Source organism: Jaculus jaculus, chromosome 15 (assembly GCF_020740685.1).
Source record: "Jaculus jaculus isolate mJacJac1 chromosome 15, mJacJac1.mat.Y.cur, whole genome shotgun sequence".
In the NCBI taxonomy this organism is placed as follows: domain Eukaryota; kingdom Metazoa; phylum Chordata; class Mammalia; order Rodentia; family Dipodidae; genus Jaculus; species Jaculus jaculus.
The window spans coordinates 56,105,521-56,124,582 of NC_059116.1; the positions used below are offsets into that span (position 1 = coordinate 56,105,521).

A 19,062-nucleotide genomic window follows, 5' to 3' on the forward strand; every position below is an offset into this window, starting at 1 on the left:
TCACACACACTGCTCTTAGCCTAGTCCAGACAAAGCTCTTTCTATCGCTCATAAACCAAACCTCACAGTCCATAGTAGTTACTACATTCAGATCTTTCAAGTCAGACCATAATAGTCCATCAAGCTGCACTTATAGCACTGCAAGGCATCTCTTAGGCCAATCTTTCAAATCATCTTGAAAATCAGCTTCAAAAGGCCAAATCCACAGTCAGGTGTCTAGCAGCAATCCCACTCCTCCAGTACTAACCTTACTGTTGCAGTCAGGTTTGCCTTCCTGGTAGAAATCACCCAACCAAGAACAGCTTTGGGGGAAAAAGGATTTATTTTGGCTTACAGACTCGAGTGGAAGCTCCATGATGGCAGGGGAAATGAAGGCATGAACAGAGGGTGGACATCACCCCCTGGCCAACATCAGGTGGACAACAGACACACAAGAGTGTGCCAGACCCTGGCAAAGGGACACTGGCTATAATACCCATAAGCCTGACCCCAACAATACACTGCCTTTGGGAGGCATTAATTCCCAAATCTACACCAGCTGAGAAGCTAGTATTTAGAACACTTAAATTTATGGGGGACACCTGAATCAAACCACCACACTATATTAAATGTCATGTAATGAGGGAAGATATTTTCATTTAAAAATTAGTATGGAAATGACAAATCAACATTCACAAAAGTTGGAAAATGCAAACTCATGTTATTAAAAAAATTATAGGTTTGAGGAAATAGCTCAGTAAGTACAGTGCTTGCCTTGCAAGCATGAAGAGCTAAATTCAGTTCTCAGTACACGTGTAAAAATGGCAAGTGAGATTGCATTTACCTATAATCCCTGTTGGGAGCCATTTGGCTGGCCTTGTATCCATAACTCTGGGCCTTTGGCAGCAAGACTTTAGCAAAACTGTAGCAAAACTTTAGCAAGACTATAGCACCTACATGTAAGCAAGATTATGTATATTCAGTGTCGGAAGACATTTGGCTGGTCCTGATAGTCTTTTGTACTGAGAAGTGATTGAAATGCAAAAACTCTGTAACAGAAAGGAGTTTTTGATAGAAACTTGTGTGAAGCTCGTAGAATTTTTGTCCATGGAAAAACTGTTTGTAAGAAGATATAAAAAGGAATACTGTGAAATAAACCTGGCTTCAGTCTTTGCTTCAGTCCTGGATTGGAGTCCTTGCTTTCATTCTTTCTCCTGTCTTTCTTTAATCCTCACTCCCCATCAGTCTCAAACCCTTCCAGCCAGCAGGCTCTGGCAAATCCCAGCACTGGGGAGGTGGCTCACTGGATAGCAAGTCTATCTTAACTGGTGAGCTCCAGGCTAATGAGAGATCTTGTCTTAAAAAAGGTGGGTGGCATTCCTGAGGATGACACGTGAGGCTGTCCTCTGGCCCCCATATGCACACACACAGTGCACACAAAGCCTGCACACTCATGTGTACTGTACACACATATAAACACACAAATACATATACACAAATTGTTTGTAATCCAAGCTTCACCCCTGAGAACTATCATTATGATGTGTTTTTGCTGTTTTATATGCACACACGTCAAAATCATACCATATATATAAGTTGTATCACGTTTTTCATTTATATTAACATTAATGACTATTAATAATTAATAATAATGACTGTGTCATTAGATTTTCTACAAAACTACTGTATTTTTTGTTTGTTTTAACTTTGGAGATTTTAATACTGGGCTTTGTGTATGCTAAGCACACACACTACTACTGAGCTACATCTGCAGCCTGGAAATAGTATTTTTGTTGGATAAATCATGTTCTGCTATATGCATCTTCTATCATTCACTTACTTGCTCTCCCAGTGTTGGAGGTTTCTGTTTTTATTACAAGGTCTATATGATAAAAACATAATGCCCCAAAGATTGGTTCCAGTCCTCCAAAGCTTCCCGGTTTCCAAAACACCAACTTAGGTTCTTCTGCTCCATATAGAGAAAAAAGACAGCCCGGAAACCAATTCGTCCATGTGTCTGTCACTCTATACCCTATCTTTTCAGTTCACTGTCCCCATGTCAGGCTTATCAAATGTGTGCCACTAACAGATAGGTCCCCAGAACTACTACTATAATCAATGATGTTTCAGCCTGTTACAGAAGCCAGAAAAATCATGATGGGTATCTACTTATTTTTTATTTTTCAAGGTAGGGTTTCACTCTAGTCCAGGCTGAATTGGAATTCACTATGTAGTCTCAGGGAGGCCTCGAACTCATAAAATGATCCTCCTACCTCTGCCTCCCAAGTGCTGGAATTAAAGGTGTGTGCCATCACACCTGGCCATGATGGATATCTAAATTGGAATGGAAAACTCTGAGCAGGTGGTGCCAAATCCTAGCCAGTGCAGAAGTGAATTGGATAGCACAACCAGACCCAGCAAATTCTATTGTATCACATCAGTATTTCTCCACAAAAAGAACTTCCATGCATCACACTCATTAACTTCTGGCTAAGTTTGACAATACATTGGCTTTAATGATGGTCTTCCAAGTGCTTTGGATGGCAAGGCTCTGGATAACACCACAAAAGACTGAATGGCATTGTTCACATCTAGCTCTGACTTCTACAAAAAGCAATGAAAAGCACACAAATGCTTCCAGATAACACATCAAAGAACTGCTGGTTTCCTCTCTCACTGAAGAATACTAGTTAGAATTATCCTAGTGAAGAAGCTATTTTTGGCTCACTTTTTAAAAATTATTATTTACTTGCAAGGATGTGGGAAATATAGGCACATAGGGCCTCTCGCCATTGCAAACAAATTTCAGATGCATGTGCCACTTTGTGCAGCTGTATTTTTTTTTTTTTTGGTTACTAGGAAATCTAACCCAGGACATTGAGTTTTATAAGCAAACACTTTAACCGTTGAGCAACATCTCCATCCCCTGAAGAAGTATTTTTTGATGACAAAGGTAGTTTATGTATAGTATATGTATATATACATATAGTATATATGTATAGTATTCTATGATAGCAAGTAAAATTGATTATAGTAAGAGAAAGTGAAAACAAAACAATAGCAATAAGAAGCATAACTAAGTCAGTCCTGAGATCCTTTCAATCTCCTATGTTCCTTTCTTTACTTCTCCAACTTGGCTGCTGGTGCTTGGAGCTAGGATGAGTGATATAGCCCATTAGGCCAAATACAAATGGGTGTGGCTGTTTAGAAGCAGTGACAGAGCAGCTGTCAGTTAAACACAAGTACTAGCACAAGCCCTTGAGGTTCTTTCCCTTTACTTCTCCTTATCTGGCTGTCTTCAAGACCTATGGTGAATGCTGGTGCTTTTGTGTTCTCCCACCTCTGACATTAGAAGCAGCTGGCATGGAGTACTGAGCCAGGAACAAGGACAAATGGATTGTTTCATGATCAGGCTGATTCCAAAGGAAAACAACAATGGACCTGTTATATTGCTAGGAGTATTCAGGCCCTAAGTTAAAACATTATGGTTAACCTAGCCTACTTTCTGAATCAAGCATTTATAAATGGAACTTTGCACAACTGTTTCCTAGTTGTGGAAAATTTACTTTTAGATTTGTTGTGAGAGATGAAATTTCATTTTTATTTATCCATCAAAACTTCGCCTTAGGGACTTCCAGTTAAGATGGCGACATAGGAACCATGCCAAAGCAGCCTAGGAGAGAAAAAGCCAAAGAAAACCCAGCAAAATCCACACTTTTACTAAAAAGTAAGGTGTATGAGAAATTAAAACACCAACAGAGAAGTAGGAGAGTCCCAGAGCATCCAGACCCCACACAGGCAGGCTGAAGCAGCTCCAGCAGTGGTGTCCTGGCTCTGGCAGCTGAAGCAATGGTGGAATCCGTAGCTCTGGCTCCAGCAGCAACAGCAGCAGATCCAACACCAGCAACAGTGGCTCCAGCAGTGGCAGCTGCAGCTCCAGCAGCGGCGTCTATAGCAGCAGCAGTGGCGGACCAAGCAGCAGCAGCTTCAGCAGCAGTGGCAGATCCACAAGTAGCAGCTTCAGCAGCAATAGCAGTGGCTTCAGCAATAGCAGCAGCAGTTCCAGCAGCAGGGGGTGCCCATCTGCAGGGCCACAGTTGCCAGGCTCAGTTTGCTCCTCAGGAAAAGACAGTGCCCAGCTCCAGAAAACAGAACAGTGGGCCAGCGACCCAGCCAGCTGACTTGATTGAGACCAAAATCATCCACAAAGGTAACTGGGATTGCACCAGGGAAGGGTCTCACTTGATCACAAGCTGACTTAGAACCCTCAACAGACCAGAAATCTTAACCTCTTTGTTGCTAGAGGATCTGGTTGTTATAACACCTACTCTTGCATACTCGGTGCTGTTGTTGATTGAACGTGTACAGTGTTTAGTTAAATTTTAGAATCTACCTGTATTTTGTTCCATTCAGCCTACTTGAATACTCACATAGCAGACAAACTCAACTCCTACGAACACTTTTCTAGATACTCTGAGAATGTTAAGAGCTACACCTAACATCTTAAACTCCTACAGTGAAGATATATAACATCAGATCAATTGATACAGCTAAGAATACCCAGCTAACTAGAAAATCCAAGCATTAACTTAATACAAGATGCAAAAATATATGCATTATAACACAAGAAACATCAAACATCAAGACAATATAAATTCACCAAAAAGTATTAATGAATCAGAGTTGACAACCAGTGAAAACGAGTTGGAGGAAATACCTGAGAAAGACTTCAAAATAATGCTGTAAATGTGTTCCAAGAAGTCAAAGAGCAAATCAAAGGAATCAAAGAGGAAATCAAAGGAATCAAAGAAGATGCAGGACACCAATTTAATGAAATAAAGAAGGCAATACAAGATATAAATAAGGAAATAGAAATAATAAAGAAAAACCTGTCAGAATTACTAGCAATGAAGAACACAGCTAATGAAATAAAAAACTCTGTAGAAAATCTCACTAGTAAAATGGATGAAGGAGAAGACAGAATATCTAAGCTAGAAGACCAGGCGGCAGACCTAATACAGTCCAACAAAGAGAAAGACAAACTTATAGAAAAGTATGAATGGGAATTTCAAGATATTCGGGATACTATGAAAAGATCAAACATAAGAATTCAGGGCATAGTAGAAGGAGAAGAATCTCACTCCAAAGGCTTAGTAAAGGTATCCTCAATAAAATCATAGAAGAAAACTTCCCCCAAATTGGGAAAGAGGTGCCAATGCAGATATAGGAAGCCTTTAGAATATCAGCCAGACAAAACTGGAAAGAACCTCTCCTCACCATATTATAATCAAACTACAAAACATATAATCCAAAGAAAAAATATTGAGAGCAGTTAGAGAGAAAAAATCAAGTTTTCTACAAAGGCAAGCCCATCAGGATTACAGCAGACTACTCAACTCAAACTTTAAAAGCCAGAAGGGCTTGGAGTGATGATTCCAAATTCTGAAAGATAACAACTGTCAACCAAGGTTACTTTATCCTGCAAAATTAACCATTCAAATACACAGAGAAATAAGTACATTCCATGACAAAAGAAGGCTAAAGGAGTATTTGAAGACAAAGCTAGCTCTATAGAAAATACTTGATAGAATCCTCCATCCTGAAGAAAAGGAAAAGCACACATATAAGGAACCTGGAATAAACAAGCAATACTCAAATACTAATTAACGCAAGAAAGCAAAGGTAGAACTGGAACCACACACACAAAAAAAAAAAAAAGGTAACCCTAAATACACACCTTTCAATAATATCTCTTAATATCAATGGCATCAAGGCCCCAACCAAAACACATAGGTTTGCAGACTGGGTTAAAAAGCAGGATCTTACAATATGTTGTCTCCAAGAAACTCACCTTTCTACAAAGGATAGACATTATCTTAGGGTGAAAGGTTGGAAGACAGTGTTTCAAGCAAATGGACCTAGAAAACAAGCAGGGATAGCTATCCTAATATCTGGCAAGGTAGACTTCAGTCCAATGTTAGTCAAGAAAGATAAGGAAGGTCTCTTTATATTAATTAAGGGCACACTCCAGCAGGAGGACATTACAATCCTAAACATATACACACCTAACATGGAGACACCCAAATTCATCAAACAAACACTATTAGAACTAAGGTCACAGATAACACCAAACACAGTGGTAGTGGGTGACTTCAACACCCCACTGTCATCAATTGACAGGTCATCCCGGGAAAAAAATAAACAGAGAGGCATCTGGATTAAATGAGGTCATAGAAGGAATGGACCTAACAGATATATACAGGACATTTCATCCAAATGCTGCAGAATATACATTCTTTTCAGCAGCACATAGAACATTCTCTAAAATAGACCATATATATAATTAGGACACAAAGCAAATCTTAACAAATACAGGAATATTGAAATAATTCCTTGCATTCTATCTGACCACAGTGGAATCAAACTACAAATAAATAGCAAGAATTGCTATAGAGCATACACAAAATCATGGAAACTAAACAATACACTACTAAGTGATGAATGGGTCAATGAATAAATCAAGAAGGAAATAAAAATATTTATAGAGTCAAACGATAATGAGAACACAACATACAAAAATCTGTGGGACACAATGAAGGCAGTTCTAAGAGGTAAATTTATAGGTTTAAGTGCCTATATTAAGAAATTAGAGAGATCACAAGTAAATGACCTAATGCTTCACCTGAAAGCCTTGGAAAAAGAAGAACAAGGCAAACCAAAAATCAGTAGACGGTAAGAAATAGTAAAGATTAGGGCAGATATTAATGAAATAGAAACAAAAAACAATCCAAAGAATTAATGAAACAAAGAGTTGGTTCTTTGAAAGGATAAACAACATTGATAAACCTTTAGCATATCTGACCAAAAGAAAGAGAGAAGAGACACAAATTTAAAAAATTAGAGATGAAAAAGGTAGTATCACAACACATCCCAGAAATTCAAAAAATCATAAGGACATACTATAAAAGCATATACTCCACAAAGTATGAAAATTGAAAGAAATGGATGATTTCCTTGATTTATACGGCCTACCTAAATTAAATCAAAATAAAATAAATGTCTTAAATAGGCCTATAACAAACATGGAAATCCGAACAGTTATCAATAATATCCCAACTAAAAACAGCCCAGGCCCAGATGGATTCACTGCTGAATTTTACCAGACCTTCAAGGACAAGCTAACAGCATTGCTTCTTAAGCTTTTCCATGAAATCAAAAAGGAAGGAATTCTACCAAACTCCTTCTATGAAGCCAGCATCACCCTGATACCAAAACCAGGCAAAGATAGAACAAAAAATAAGAAAATTACAGACCAATCTCCCTCATGAACATAGATGCAAAAATTCTCAACAAAATATTGCAAACAGAATACAAGAATATATCAAAAAGATCATTCACCCTGACCAAGTAGGCTTTATCCCAGAGATGCAGGGATGGTTCAATATATGCAAATGGATAAACGTAATACATGATATAAATGGATTGAAGGACAAAAATCACACTATCATCTCATTAGATGCAGAAAATGTGGTTTGACAAAATCCAACATCCCTTCATGATAAAAGTCCTGCAGAGACTGGGAATAGAAGAAACATATCTCAATATAATAAAGGCTATTTATGACAAGCCTATAGCCAGCATATTACTAAATGGGGAAAAACTGGAAGCTTTTCCACTAAAGTCAGGAACAAGACCACCAGGATGTCCACTGTCCCCACTTTTATTTAATATAGTTCTGGAAGTCTTAGTCATAGCAGTAACACAAGAGACACACATAAAAGGGATACAAATTGGAAAGGAAGAAATCAAGTTATCATTATTTGCAGATGACATGATTATATATATAAAGGACCCTAAAGACTCTACCAGCAAACTGTTAGAGCTGATCAAAACCTACAGCCACATACCAGGATGCAAAATAAATACACAGAAATCTGTAGCCTTCATATATGCTAACAACAAACACACAGAAGATGAAATCAGAGAATCACTTCCATTCACAATTGCATCAGAAAAATAAAGTACCTTGGAATAAACCTAACCAAGAAAATAAAGAACGTCTACAATGAGAACTTTAAAACACTCAAATGAGAAATTGCAGAAGACCCTAGGAAGTAGAAAAACATCCCTTGTTCCTGGATTGGAAGAATCAATATTGTGAAAATGACAATCTTACCAAAAGCAATCTACACATTTAATGCAATCCCCATCAAAATTCCAAAGGCATTCTTCATGGAAATAGAAAAAAACAATCCAAAAATTCATTTGGAATCACAAAAATCCTCAAATATCTAAAATAATACTGAGCAACAAAAATAAGGCTGGTGGTATCACCATACCTGATTTTAACCTTTAATTCAGAGCCATATTAACAAAAACAGTGTGGTACTGGCACAAAAGCAGACATTAGAACAATGGAAGAAAATAGAGGACCCAGATGTAAGTCCAGGTAGCTATAGCCCCCTGATATTCGATAAAAATACCAAAAATACTCATTGGAGAAAAGGCAGCCTCTTCAGCAAATGGTGTTGTGAAAACTGGATATTTATCTGTAGAAGGACAAAAATAGATCCATCTATCTCTCCATGCACAAGAATTAAGTCCAAATGGATTAAAGACCTTAATATCAGACCTGAAACTCTGAAACTGCTAGAGGAAAAAGTAGGGGAAACCCTTGAACACCTTGTTGGATTTGGAATACACTGCATTTGGTTTTAGACACTTTTATATAGGTGCCTGTGGATAAATGATGAAGGCATGTTCTGAAGGCACTTTCCTGAGGTCAGGGGAGAGTTTATGGATTATCTGCAAGTACTGTTTCCATAGTCAGGTTAAATGATCATTTAGGTCCAGTTTTTAGTATCAATCTTGGCTATTTCGTTTTGTTTTTCTTAACCAATTATAATGGTAATGATTGGTACCTGGGGAGCAGATATTGGTTTGGACAATAATATGAAGCCAAGCGGAAAGAATAGGAGGACATTGTGTTTAAAGTCAAAGGAAGACAAGGAACAAACGGAAGTTATGATACCTTTGATCATTGACCTCCCCATTCCCCTGCACCGAAAAGAAGAGTAGTCTGTCATCTTTGGTCTTCCTTCTTGATAGATTCCGACAGAGTTTTAGACATACTTGGAAAGGCAGCTTCCTGAGGAGGTCCAGATACTGTCAGCACTAAGAGGACTAAGTGTCCTTGATGGGGCGAAGACACAGAATAGATTTCTGAGTTAGGAGGTGAATGTCCCAGAGCAGGGAAGGGATTAGCAAAGAACATAGTAAGAGAATCCAAGTGGAAGGTGCAGTTTGGCAAACCAAGGGCTCTGCGGGAAGTATCCAGGGGTGGTAGGGGAATGAGTCTGGTGTAAAGAAAGTGTACTGCACCAAGGAAGCTAATTCAATGCTTCCTTTCCGGAGTTGGCTGACAAATAGCCAAGGTGCGTTCCTCGGTCAGGTCCTTAACTTCAGGCCTCACGAGTTCTCTGGCTCTCTTTCCTTTCTCCGTCCACGCACCAGGGATCCCCGCCTCCCCATTTTTCCCAACCCCCTCTCCCCCGGGGGGTAGTTGCCAGCGTTTTCGGGTTTCCCGGGCCGCGCCCACCCCGCGGCCTCCCCAGAGGGCGCCGCAGCGACGCGCACAGCCTAACGGTCCCGGGCCGCTCCCCTCCCGGCGGCGCCGCTGCCCTGCCCGCCCCCTGCGTCATGACGCCGGCGCCCAACGCGGAAGCCGCCCGGGCACGCGGGGTCCGCGGGGCGGCGCGGAGCCGGGCGGGGGCCCGGCCTGGGCGCAGCATCTGCTCCGGCGGGGCGGGCGGGCGGAGCGAGCGCTCGGGCCGGCGGCGGGCGGCGCGCGACGGCTCCGCCGAGGGGATGCGGCAGGCTGTCCGGGCCGGCGTGTAGAGAGGGCGGGTCCCTCGGCCTCCCGAGCACGGCGGTGGAGGTGACGGAGGCTGCCGCCATGGCGACCCCCGGCAGCCTGGGGTCCTCCGTCCTGGCGAGCAAGACCAAGACCAAGAAGAAGCATTTCGTAGCTCAGAAAGTGAAGCTGTTTCGGGCCAGCGACCCGCTGCTCAGCGTGCTCATGTGGGGGGTCAACCACTCGGTAAGCCTCGGCTGCGGCGAGCTGTCCCCTTCCTCTTCCTCGCGCTGCAGCTGTCGCGGGTGGAGCGTCCTCACCTGCTGGGTCGGTGGGTCCCGGCCCTCGGGCTGCTCGCCTCCCGGGCTGCCGGTCCGCCCCAGTGCCCTGGCCCTACGGGCGCCACTTGCGACCCTTTGGGACCAGGGCCGGGCGCAGGATGAGGGGTTCCCTGGGTCCCGAGCCTTGCGTCCGTGCACCCGCGTCGGTCCCCGCAGCCGGGAAGTGGGAAGTTTGTTCGGGCCGGGCTCCGCCTCAGCTGTCAGCCCCGGCGAGGCACTGACTGGGCCCAGGCGGAGTGACCGCCGCTCCTGGCTGGTGGCCCTCGAGTCCTGGGCCGGTAAGCAGGTGTACCTGTCCGAGGCCGGAGTGTCGGGCGCCTCCCGGGGGAGTACCGCGCGGCTGCCGCGGTACAGCTGGACTTGGCTCCGTTTCTCCTTTAAAGGCAGTATTAGAGACGTCCGGAGGCTTTTTGGCAGAGGAAAAGGCAATGTAAATATGGCACTGATGTTGAGCGCTTTCCCTGCACCTCTTCCCAAATTGCCCCGCTGCTATGCGGGCTGAAGCGCTCCTGGCGGGGAGTCCTCCACACACCTCCTCGCCCTCTGCGAGCTGGGAGAAGTCGTCCGCTGCGGCAGGGCGGCGGGGAGGTAGCGGCAGGGGCGGTCCCGCGGGTGCGGGTGGTCTCAAGTTGATGACATCCGTTTGCGGAGTTTGTTTCAAAGCCCGGGGCAGAGAGGGCTTGGAAAGGTTAGCTGAGAGCACCGTTGTAGGTGGTGGAGGACGCACGGCTGCGGGCGCTGCGGACTGCGGTTGGATGGTCTGTAGCCCCCGACCGATCCCAGAGCTTGCGGCACCTGCAGTTTGATAGGACCAGGAAACACGATAAGTCCTGCTACTTGAGCCATGAAAGTTTCCAGGAGCTTGTGAATTTTGACCGTGCATGACCTTACCCGCAGCCGATCAGCACCAGAGGGAGAGTGTAAGCCTGCCTTCTGTGCTTTTTGATTTCCATGGATGCCTGGGCGTCTTTTTAGTATAATTGAGATGATGGGAAACCATGGTGAACCCTTTTCACTCTCAAATTAAAGACGTTATTTAAAATGGCCCATACACACACACAGTGTGTGTGTGTGTGTGTGCGTGTGTGTGTATTTAAGTTTATACGTATGTAGATAATATTTATTCCCCAAGATGAACTGAGAAAAAGGCATATCACCTTCAAGTTGATTGTGTTTGCTTGGAGTGACTTAGGTTTAATGCCCGATCACCGAAGTTCATGTTAATTTTCTGACTTCTTTAGCTACTGAGAACGTAAACTATTAAAACAGTAGGCACTGCTGCACTCAAAACTCTTGAGTTTTATTACAGAAAATGAAATTTAATTTTCTGTTGTAATAAGTCTATAATTTAGTTATGTCTAATTTTGTTAAGCTCTTTTGTTATTTATGTTGTAAGTTGTAGGTCCTTCATTACTGGAATGGAACCTTATAGTAAAAGTGAGACATGTGCAGTGTTTACTCATATTTATCCTTTATCTCCTTTCAAATGCTGGTGTTTTTGGTCTGGAGTGTTTTGTCTCTGGTTTAATCTAGAAATGTAGTGCCAATAATATGCTGCGGGGAGTGCAGGGGTGTATGCTCTCTGGAAATTAGTAGTATTCCAATTCACTATAGAAAATGTTGAATTATGCATGTCTTAACTCTGACATTTATATTGCTACCTTGTATTTATGAATTGCTACATTTGTTTTCCAGTTGTCTCCTACTTGGAAACATTTTGAAGCTACTTAATGCTTGTAAAAATAATCTATGATGATTAGATGTAGGTGCATTTAGTGTTACTTGCTTTTGCTGCGCAAAAATTAGTAATTCTGACTCATATACACAGCTCAAGGAGTGAAATTTCCGTAGTGCATAATGAGAGCATGACATTCATTCAACAAATATATGTTGGGTACATACAGGACCAGCTACTGGAGAAAGGGGGCTAAAACACCTCTCATATTTTTATCCAAGTTCCTTTATTTTGGGTTGACAGAAGAAAGTTCTATTTCACAGCCTTTGTTTGCAAATAATGTGTTTTTTTAAAATAAAAGTGAGCGGAGGTGTATATGAAGATGAAATCTACACACTTGAATGCTATGTAGTTGTGCTTGATTTTATTTTAGGAGACAGTGATTGGTGCCAGAAAGATGTTTTGTCATAACATATGCGCACCAAAGTTTATTGTATAATGTGAGAATAAATAATGTCTGCAGTGTCGAGTGAATGCACACATGAGTGGGACATTTGAGAAAGCACAGCAGAGGAGCAGAGCATGCAAATCTAAGTCCTGAACAGGACTAACAAGAATGGATTGACCCTGAATATAGCAGTCTTGTGCTTTTAAACTTCCATCAGATTTTCATAGGTCATTTTAAAGTAATCATAAATTTGGAATGCTAAAGTGAAAATTCCTTATCAAGTGGGCATCTTAGGAGTGGAGCATCTTAGCTGTGGCAGAAAGTTGACTGGATGTCATTCTTTCTGCCTTAATACATCAACTAGTGTTTGTATCTTGAGATGGAGCTCTTGGACTGGATGATTTGCATGTTATAATTTTCCTTTTTAACTTCAATATTCAACTGTTTGTATGTCTACTATTTTTATAGTCTGCAGCATAGCTGCATAGCATGTCAGCAGGAGCCCTAAAGTACTTTTAAGTGAGTAGCCTTCAGGGAATTCTTGAAGCCTAGACTGGAGGGAAGAAAGAGTGTGGTGACTTTAAGAAAGTAAACTAAGCTTGTTAGATTGATTGGAGCCAAACTGCATTGTGGCCTATTAAGTCTATCTGATTGAAATGTAGATACTTGCAATTAAGGTGAAAATGTTTAAGTCCATTGTAGTGGTAACGAAAATCTTGATTTGGGCAAATGCTCACTGTGGAGAATGAGCCTGCTATTGTGTGGTTAATTTGATATGTTACTACTTTCTGAGTTAAAATACCCATCAGTGAATGGATCAGTGCCAACTTTTATTTTAAACATTTAAAAAGAGAATATGATTGAGTACGTAAAGGAAATGATGACTTAAGAAGGCAATTTTATCTTGTTACATTTGGAATTAAACTAAAAATGGTCAGGCTTTTAGTTTCTAAAAATGATATTTTAATAGTGTGGGGAGCTTGTTGAATGATATGAGCCAAGACTTATTTTAAATAGATATTCTAGAAGATTTTTATGCATTGTGAATTGCAAGCCTTTGAGAAATTAATACCTAAAACCTCATTTAAATATCCAAAGGAAGACATCACATTTACTTTGTAGAGAAACTGACAGACTTAAAACTTGTTTAAACAAATGTATTTAGAAGTATCCCAATTATTGTTGTGAGCTTGAGGCCATAGAAACTCAAGCAAATTCATAGAAACTCAGGCAAATTCTTAAGTCTTAACAGCATCTTGGAGCTGTCACAGTAGAACTCAACTAGCCATGCATTTTAGATCTAGTCTCTTCATACTATTTTATTTTTCATTTCACAGAAAATATATATGCCAACTAGACACACATGAAATATGTTAGTAGGGAATTAGTTGAATGCACTTTAAAACATGGGGGCTATTGTTTTCTTTTCCATTTTTCAAACACCTTGTTGTGAACTTTAGAGTTCAGAATGTTGCACCAAGGCATTTTAATCTGCTATGCTTTGAGAAAGATTGTCAGCAAGAATTGTAATAAACCAACAAAATCTATCTTAAATTGATAGAAAATGCCACCAACAAAAGTAGTTAATTCTACCAGTATACACTTGAAAAATTGTAGCTGACAGGAATTGGCATAATTTGGGAGGATGGATTGTGGTTAGACTGATTAGGTTCAAATCCTGGCTTTGTTTTTGATGATCTCGGAGCAGCTGGTTTAGCCACTTGAGCCTCACTATGCATTCTTAAAATGGAGATGATTATGGTTTCCTCATGGGGTTATTTTGAAGGTTAAATAGGACACTGTATTTAAAGTCTACTGATGCATAATAAGGATTCAGTAAATGGTGCCTAAAAATGAAAAATTTTGGATGCAGTTAGGTTAGTAGCATATTAACAAACACTAGAACAGTGGTTGTCCAAATTTATTGACTCACTTGAGGACTTTATATGATCTGGGGAGAAATCAGTACACTTGAAGACTTTTAAAAGTATGCAGACACCATTTCAGCAGGTTTGGTAAGAGTGAGCCTGAGACTGCATGCTCAAGTGATGCTGGTACAGTGAGCCCCTGGACTGCACATTGAGAAGCAGGACAATAGATGGAATAGCTTTATAATGTAAGGAGAAATATTTGCAATTTGTCTCCCAACTGTCGTTAATGAGTTCTTCACAGGCTGGTGATCCCATTATAGAGGTAAATATGTTAGGAGAAGGAATTGTGTGTTAGCAAAGGGTTTAAAAAAAATTTATGAAATGTGGGTTGGAGAGATGGCTTAGCGGTTAAGCACTTGCCTATGAAGCCTAAGGACCCTGGTTCGAGGCTTGGTTCCCCAGGTCCCACGTTAGCCAGATGCACAAGGGGGCGCACACGTCTAGAGTTCGTTTGCAGAGGCTGGAAGCCCTGGCGTGCCCATTCTCTCTCTCTCCCTCTATCTGTCTGTCTCTCTGTGTCTGTCGCTTTCAAATAAATAAATTTAAAAAATTTTATGAAATGTTCACTTTTTAGGGGCTAATGGTTGATAGTCTAGTTATGAGAAACTGTACTGTAGGATGCTGAAAGGGCAGTAAGACTATAGCTCAAAAGCAAAACTAGGGCTGAGTTAACTGAGAATTCTCCATAGATAGTTGGTATTTGTTATCATGCTGGTTACTTTTCTTGTTGCTGTGACAAAGTACCTGACAAAAGCAACTTAGGGAAGGAAGGGTTTATTTTGCCTCACAGTTTGAGAGAACAGTCACCATGGCAGGGAAAGCATGGTAGTAGAAGCTTGAGGCAACTGGTCACACCACATTTGTAGTCAGGAAGCAGAGAGAAATGAATGCTGGTGCCCAGCTCACTTTGTCCTTTTTATTCACCCATGGGATGGTGTCACCCACATTCATGGTAGGTCTTCCCGCTTCAGTTAAACCTTTTTGGAAAACTCCAGGAGACACCTTTAGAGATGTGTTTCCATGGTGATTCTAAACCCCTCAAATTGACAACTGGGAAGAAGGATAAATTGTTAGGAAATAGAAACTTCACAGGTACCAGGGGCTGCATCATGATTACTTCTGCATGGGAGACTTGGAGAAGATTTAGAGGAGGTGACATAGAGAGGAGAATCTTTTTGGTTAAATAGAATCTCTCAGCTGCAGAAACCTGGCAAAGACAGTATATGATGCCAGGCAGTCAACAGCTTGCACAAATAAAGTGAGTGACATGAGCAGTCTGCTTTGTCACACTGCTACACAAGGTTTCATGGAATAGTGATACCATCTCCTAAGAACCTGTGCAGAATGACAGGTCTAGTTCTTCTGGAGCAGAATGGGCATTTTAACCAGCAGACACTTTCAGAGCATTAGCAGTTGGGGAAGCACTGGCTAGAGCACTTTCTGCTTTCAGTCCTCAGGGCTCTTGGGTATGCCTCAGAGCTCTTGGGTATGCCTCAGAGCCTGATGGGAAGGCCAGAGCTGCTGTGGAAAGTAGCTCCCAACTCAGTGTCATCTAGCTTGGTTTTTTTTTTTTTTTGTTGTTCTGTAATTGAGACAGTGAATATACTATATAGAAAGAAAGAGAAGTTCTGTTGCCAAGAAGATTGAAAATCGCAGAGGTAAGTTGTGAGAAATGTTAGCAGATGGCTGGAAAAATAGTTTGGGCCCAAATTTGAAGGGCTGAGTAGTTGATATCTGACAGAAAAATACTAACATTTCTTACAGTGCCACTTGATCATTTACTATCAATCTGCAGTGGCATTTAGCCCTCCTTGATGTATTTTTCACTGTTATTTCTTTTCTTATTACTTCTTCATAAACTTCTGTCTAGTGTCTTGTCAGAGATACTTGATTAGAAAGCATTGACAATACAGTATCTATCAGCTTCTGTCCTTCCACCTCCATGTCTGCTTTTGAATCACTCAGTCCATGACAGAAGGCTGTGCTCTTTGTCCTGGTATGTACCAGCCCCTTTCTTATATTAAGTGCTCAATAGCCATATGTGCTTAGCAGCTGCTGAACTGGAAAGTGAGGCTGAGGTATATCCTATCACTCATCTGGCTGTGCTAGCATTTTTCATTTGGGAAAACAGCATCCACCACACAGAGCAAACACACTCTTTACCCCCTTGGGTATTGTGGTGGTTTGGATGTAAATGTCCTCCATAGCCTTAAGCTTCCTACTAGTCTCCAGCAGGTGGATCCCTGCAGGAGGTGGTGTGTCACTGGGGGCCAGATCTTTAGTCTAGCCTACTGTGTTTTAAGAGCCAGCTTGAGCTCTGGCTGTTTGTTATTTCTGCTTTAGATGTATGATGTAGTGAGCCAGCTTCCTCTGTCATAATGAAACTTCCCCTGGAAACTGTAAGCCTGAAATAAACACTTTCCTCCCATAAGCTACTTTTGGTCAGGTATTTTGTTCCATCAACAAGAAGGTAACTTCACTGTAACAGGTCTTTTACAGAAGCATACTCTTAGCTTCTTGCTATTTCCATATGTTGTTGGGGAATGCTGTACCCTCTTAGTTACCTGCCATATTCCCCTGAACTTGTTCCAGTCCAGCTTCCAGGTCCATCATTTCTCCCATTTCCCTGGGAAACTGATTTTCTCACCATTACCAGCAACACATACAGGAGGTTGTGAGGGAATTCCTTTTTGGGAACTATTTCTTTTTCCTTCTGGCTTGCTGCTTTTCCTTTTTAGGAACCTTATCAGATCCCTTCTTCTTGGTTCAGTCTGTAATATTGGAATGCTCAGGACTTAGTTAAAATGCCCTAGGCCTTCTATAAGGGCATCCAAATTACTTACATGATCTCTCAGGACTTTTGGGAGCATCCAGTGCTGATAGAGAAATGTGTATCTGTAGCTCCGAACTCTGTTGTGGGCTCTCCATTCAGCTTTACCAGATACCTTCATATGAACCCTAAATAGGCATCTCAGAGGTCTGCAAAGACTTCTGGTTTCTTTCATACCCTAAACCAGTGTCTTCCTCCTCAGTAAATGAGCCACCATCTACCCAGTTGCTCAAGCCCCAAACCTAGGCTCTAACCTGGGCTCTTCTTTACCTCACCTTTCCTTGTTCTTTTTTTAATTTTTAATTAATTAATTAATTTATTTATTTATTTGAGAGCAACAGACAGAGAAAGAGGCAGAGAGAGAGAGAGAGAGAGAATGGGTGCGCCACGGCCTCCAGCTACTGCAAACAAACTCCAGATGCGTGTGCCCCCTTGTGCATCTGGCTAACATGGGTCCTGGGGAATCGAGCCTCGAACCAGGGTCCTTACGCTTCACAGGCAAGTGCTTAACCACTAAGCCATCTCTCCAGCCCCTTTTCTTGTTCTTACATCAAATTTGAGTGTGGAATATGCATCCTGCTCTCATCCTGCGATGTTGCCTCTTTCACACTGGGACAGTGCTGAATAATCTTTTTGTAATCATGCTTAGCCTACTTCAATCTGATTTTTGTACAGTAGTGGGAGAATATGACAGCCTATTACTTCCTCAGACCATCCTACTGCATCTAGAATAAAATGTAGATTCTTTCTATGGCTCACATATTACTTACTTTTCTCATTGCTGTGACCTACTATCTGACAAGAAAACTTAAAGGAGGAAGGATTTATTTTGTCTCATGGTTTCCAAAAAAGGCATGGTGGAGAGAGTAGCTCATGCCTCTGGCAGCAGCCGGGCTACTTGTTCACATCTCCTTAGACCAGGAAGCAAAGAGAGTGTGCTGGAAGTGGGGCAGAGCTATAGTCCTCAGAGCTTATCCCCCAGCGACTCAGTTCCTATAGCTATGCCCCTTCTCTCAAAATCTCCATAACTTCCCAAAATAGAACCACCAGCTGGGAAGCAGGTGTTTAAATGCATGAGCTTATGGAGGACACTTCATATCCAAGATCTTGCTGGCCTGGCCCCTACTACCCTTTTCACTCTTGCTGAGTCTCTCTTCCTTGCTCTTGCTTTCCAGCCACACTGATCTGATCCTTAAACAGTCTGCACTGAGAGCAACCATAAAGGCTTTGTGTTTATTTTCTTTTGGTCTAGAGTGTTCTTCCTTCAGATTCTTGATTGCTTGTTGCCTTCTCAGATGGTCTTTCTTACTTAGTCTAAAGCAGCCCATCTGCTATTAAGTGGTCTTTTATTGTCTCTATAATATATCTGAAATTGAGTTATTTTACATATGAATTGTTTCTCTCAAGTAGAATGGTAGAGTAGTTTGAGTGGATGTCCCCCAATATACATTCAGGAGTTTATTAAAGTTTGTAGCTTAGATCTCTAGCCACCTGGAGAGGTGGTGTCACTGTGGGTGAATCCTAGGGTCCAGCCCTAAGGTATGTTTGGGGAATTCCAGTCTAAAGATAGGCAAAGTGCTTGAGTGCCTGGAGTTCTTGGAGTGTGCTTGCTTATAGTAGTGGTTGCTTTTCACTCTGTGTAGGCCTGTGAAAGGTGTCCAACTACTTCTGCCGTTATAGAACTTCCCCTAGATCTGTAAGCTTCAATAAATCCCTCCTCTTCCTCCTATAAACTGTACCTGTTTTGGAAGCTTATCCCAGCAACTGAAGCTGTCTACTAGAAATGGCAATGTCTACAGCAACTAAGTCTTTGCCTTGTTTACTAGCTGTACCCCCCACACCAAGAACAGCACTTTTACGTAGCTGATGCTCAGAAAACATAACTGAATGAGTGAGTGGTACAGTAGTGTTCAGCTGATGACTCTGAGCCTTTGTACATTAAATTTTCGTCAGTGTGTAAAGGTTGTTTTTATGATTGAGCACACTATTTACAGCATTCTGCTGG

The 19,062-nt window shown here is 41.7% G+C and overlaps 1 protein-coding gene across 3 annotated transcripts in view; it reads left to right on the top strand.

Annotated features, from left to right (window-relative positions):
• Positions 1 to 9,844: 9,844 nt before the first annotated feature.
• Positions 9,845 to 19,062, top strand: part of Pip4k2a (phosphatidylinositol-5-phosphate 4-kinase type 2 alpha) — a 171,733-nt gene continuing 162,515 nt past the window's right edge. For 2 of the 3 annotated variants that reach the window (XM_045135415.1, XM_045135414.1), the window contains exon 1: positions 9,845 to 10,078. In XM_045135415.1, the coding sequence (XP_044991350.1) occupies positions 9,935 to 10,078 (144 nt within the window). In that variant the 5' untranslated portion in view covers positions 9,845 to 9,934. The remainder of the gene's footprint in view (positions 10,079 to 19,062) is intronic. The other variant, XM_004668416.2, reaches the window with a different exon arrangement.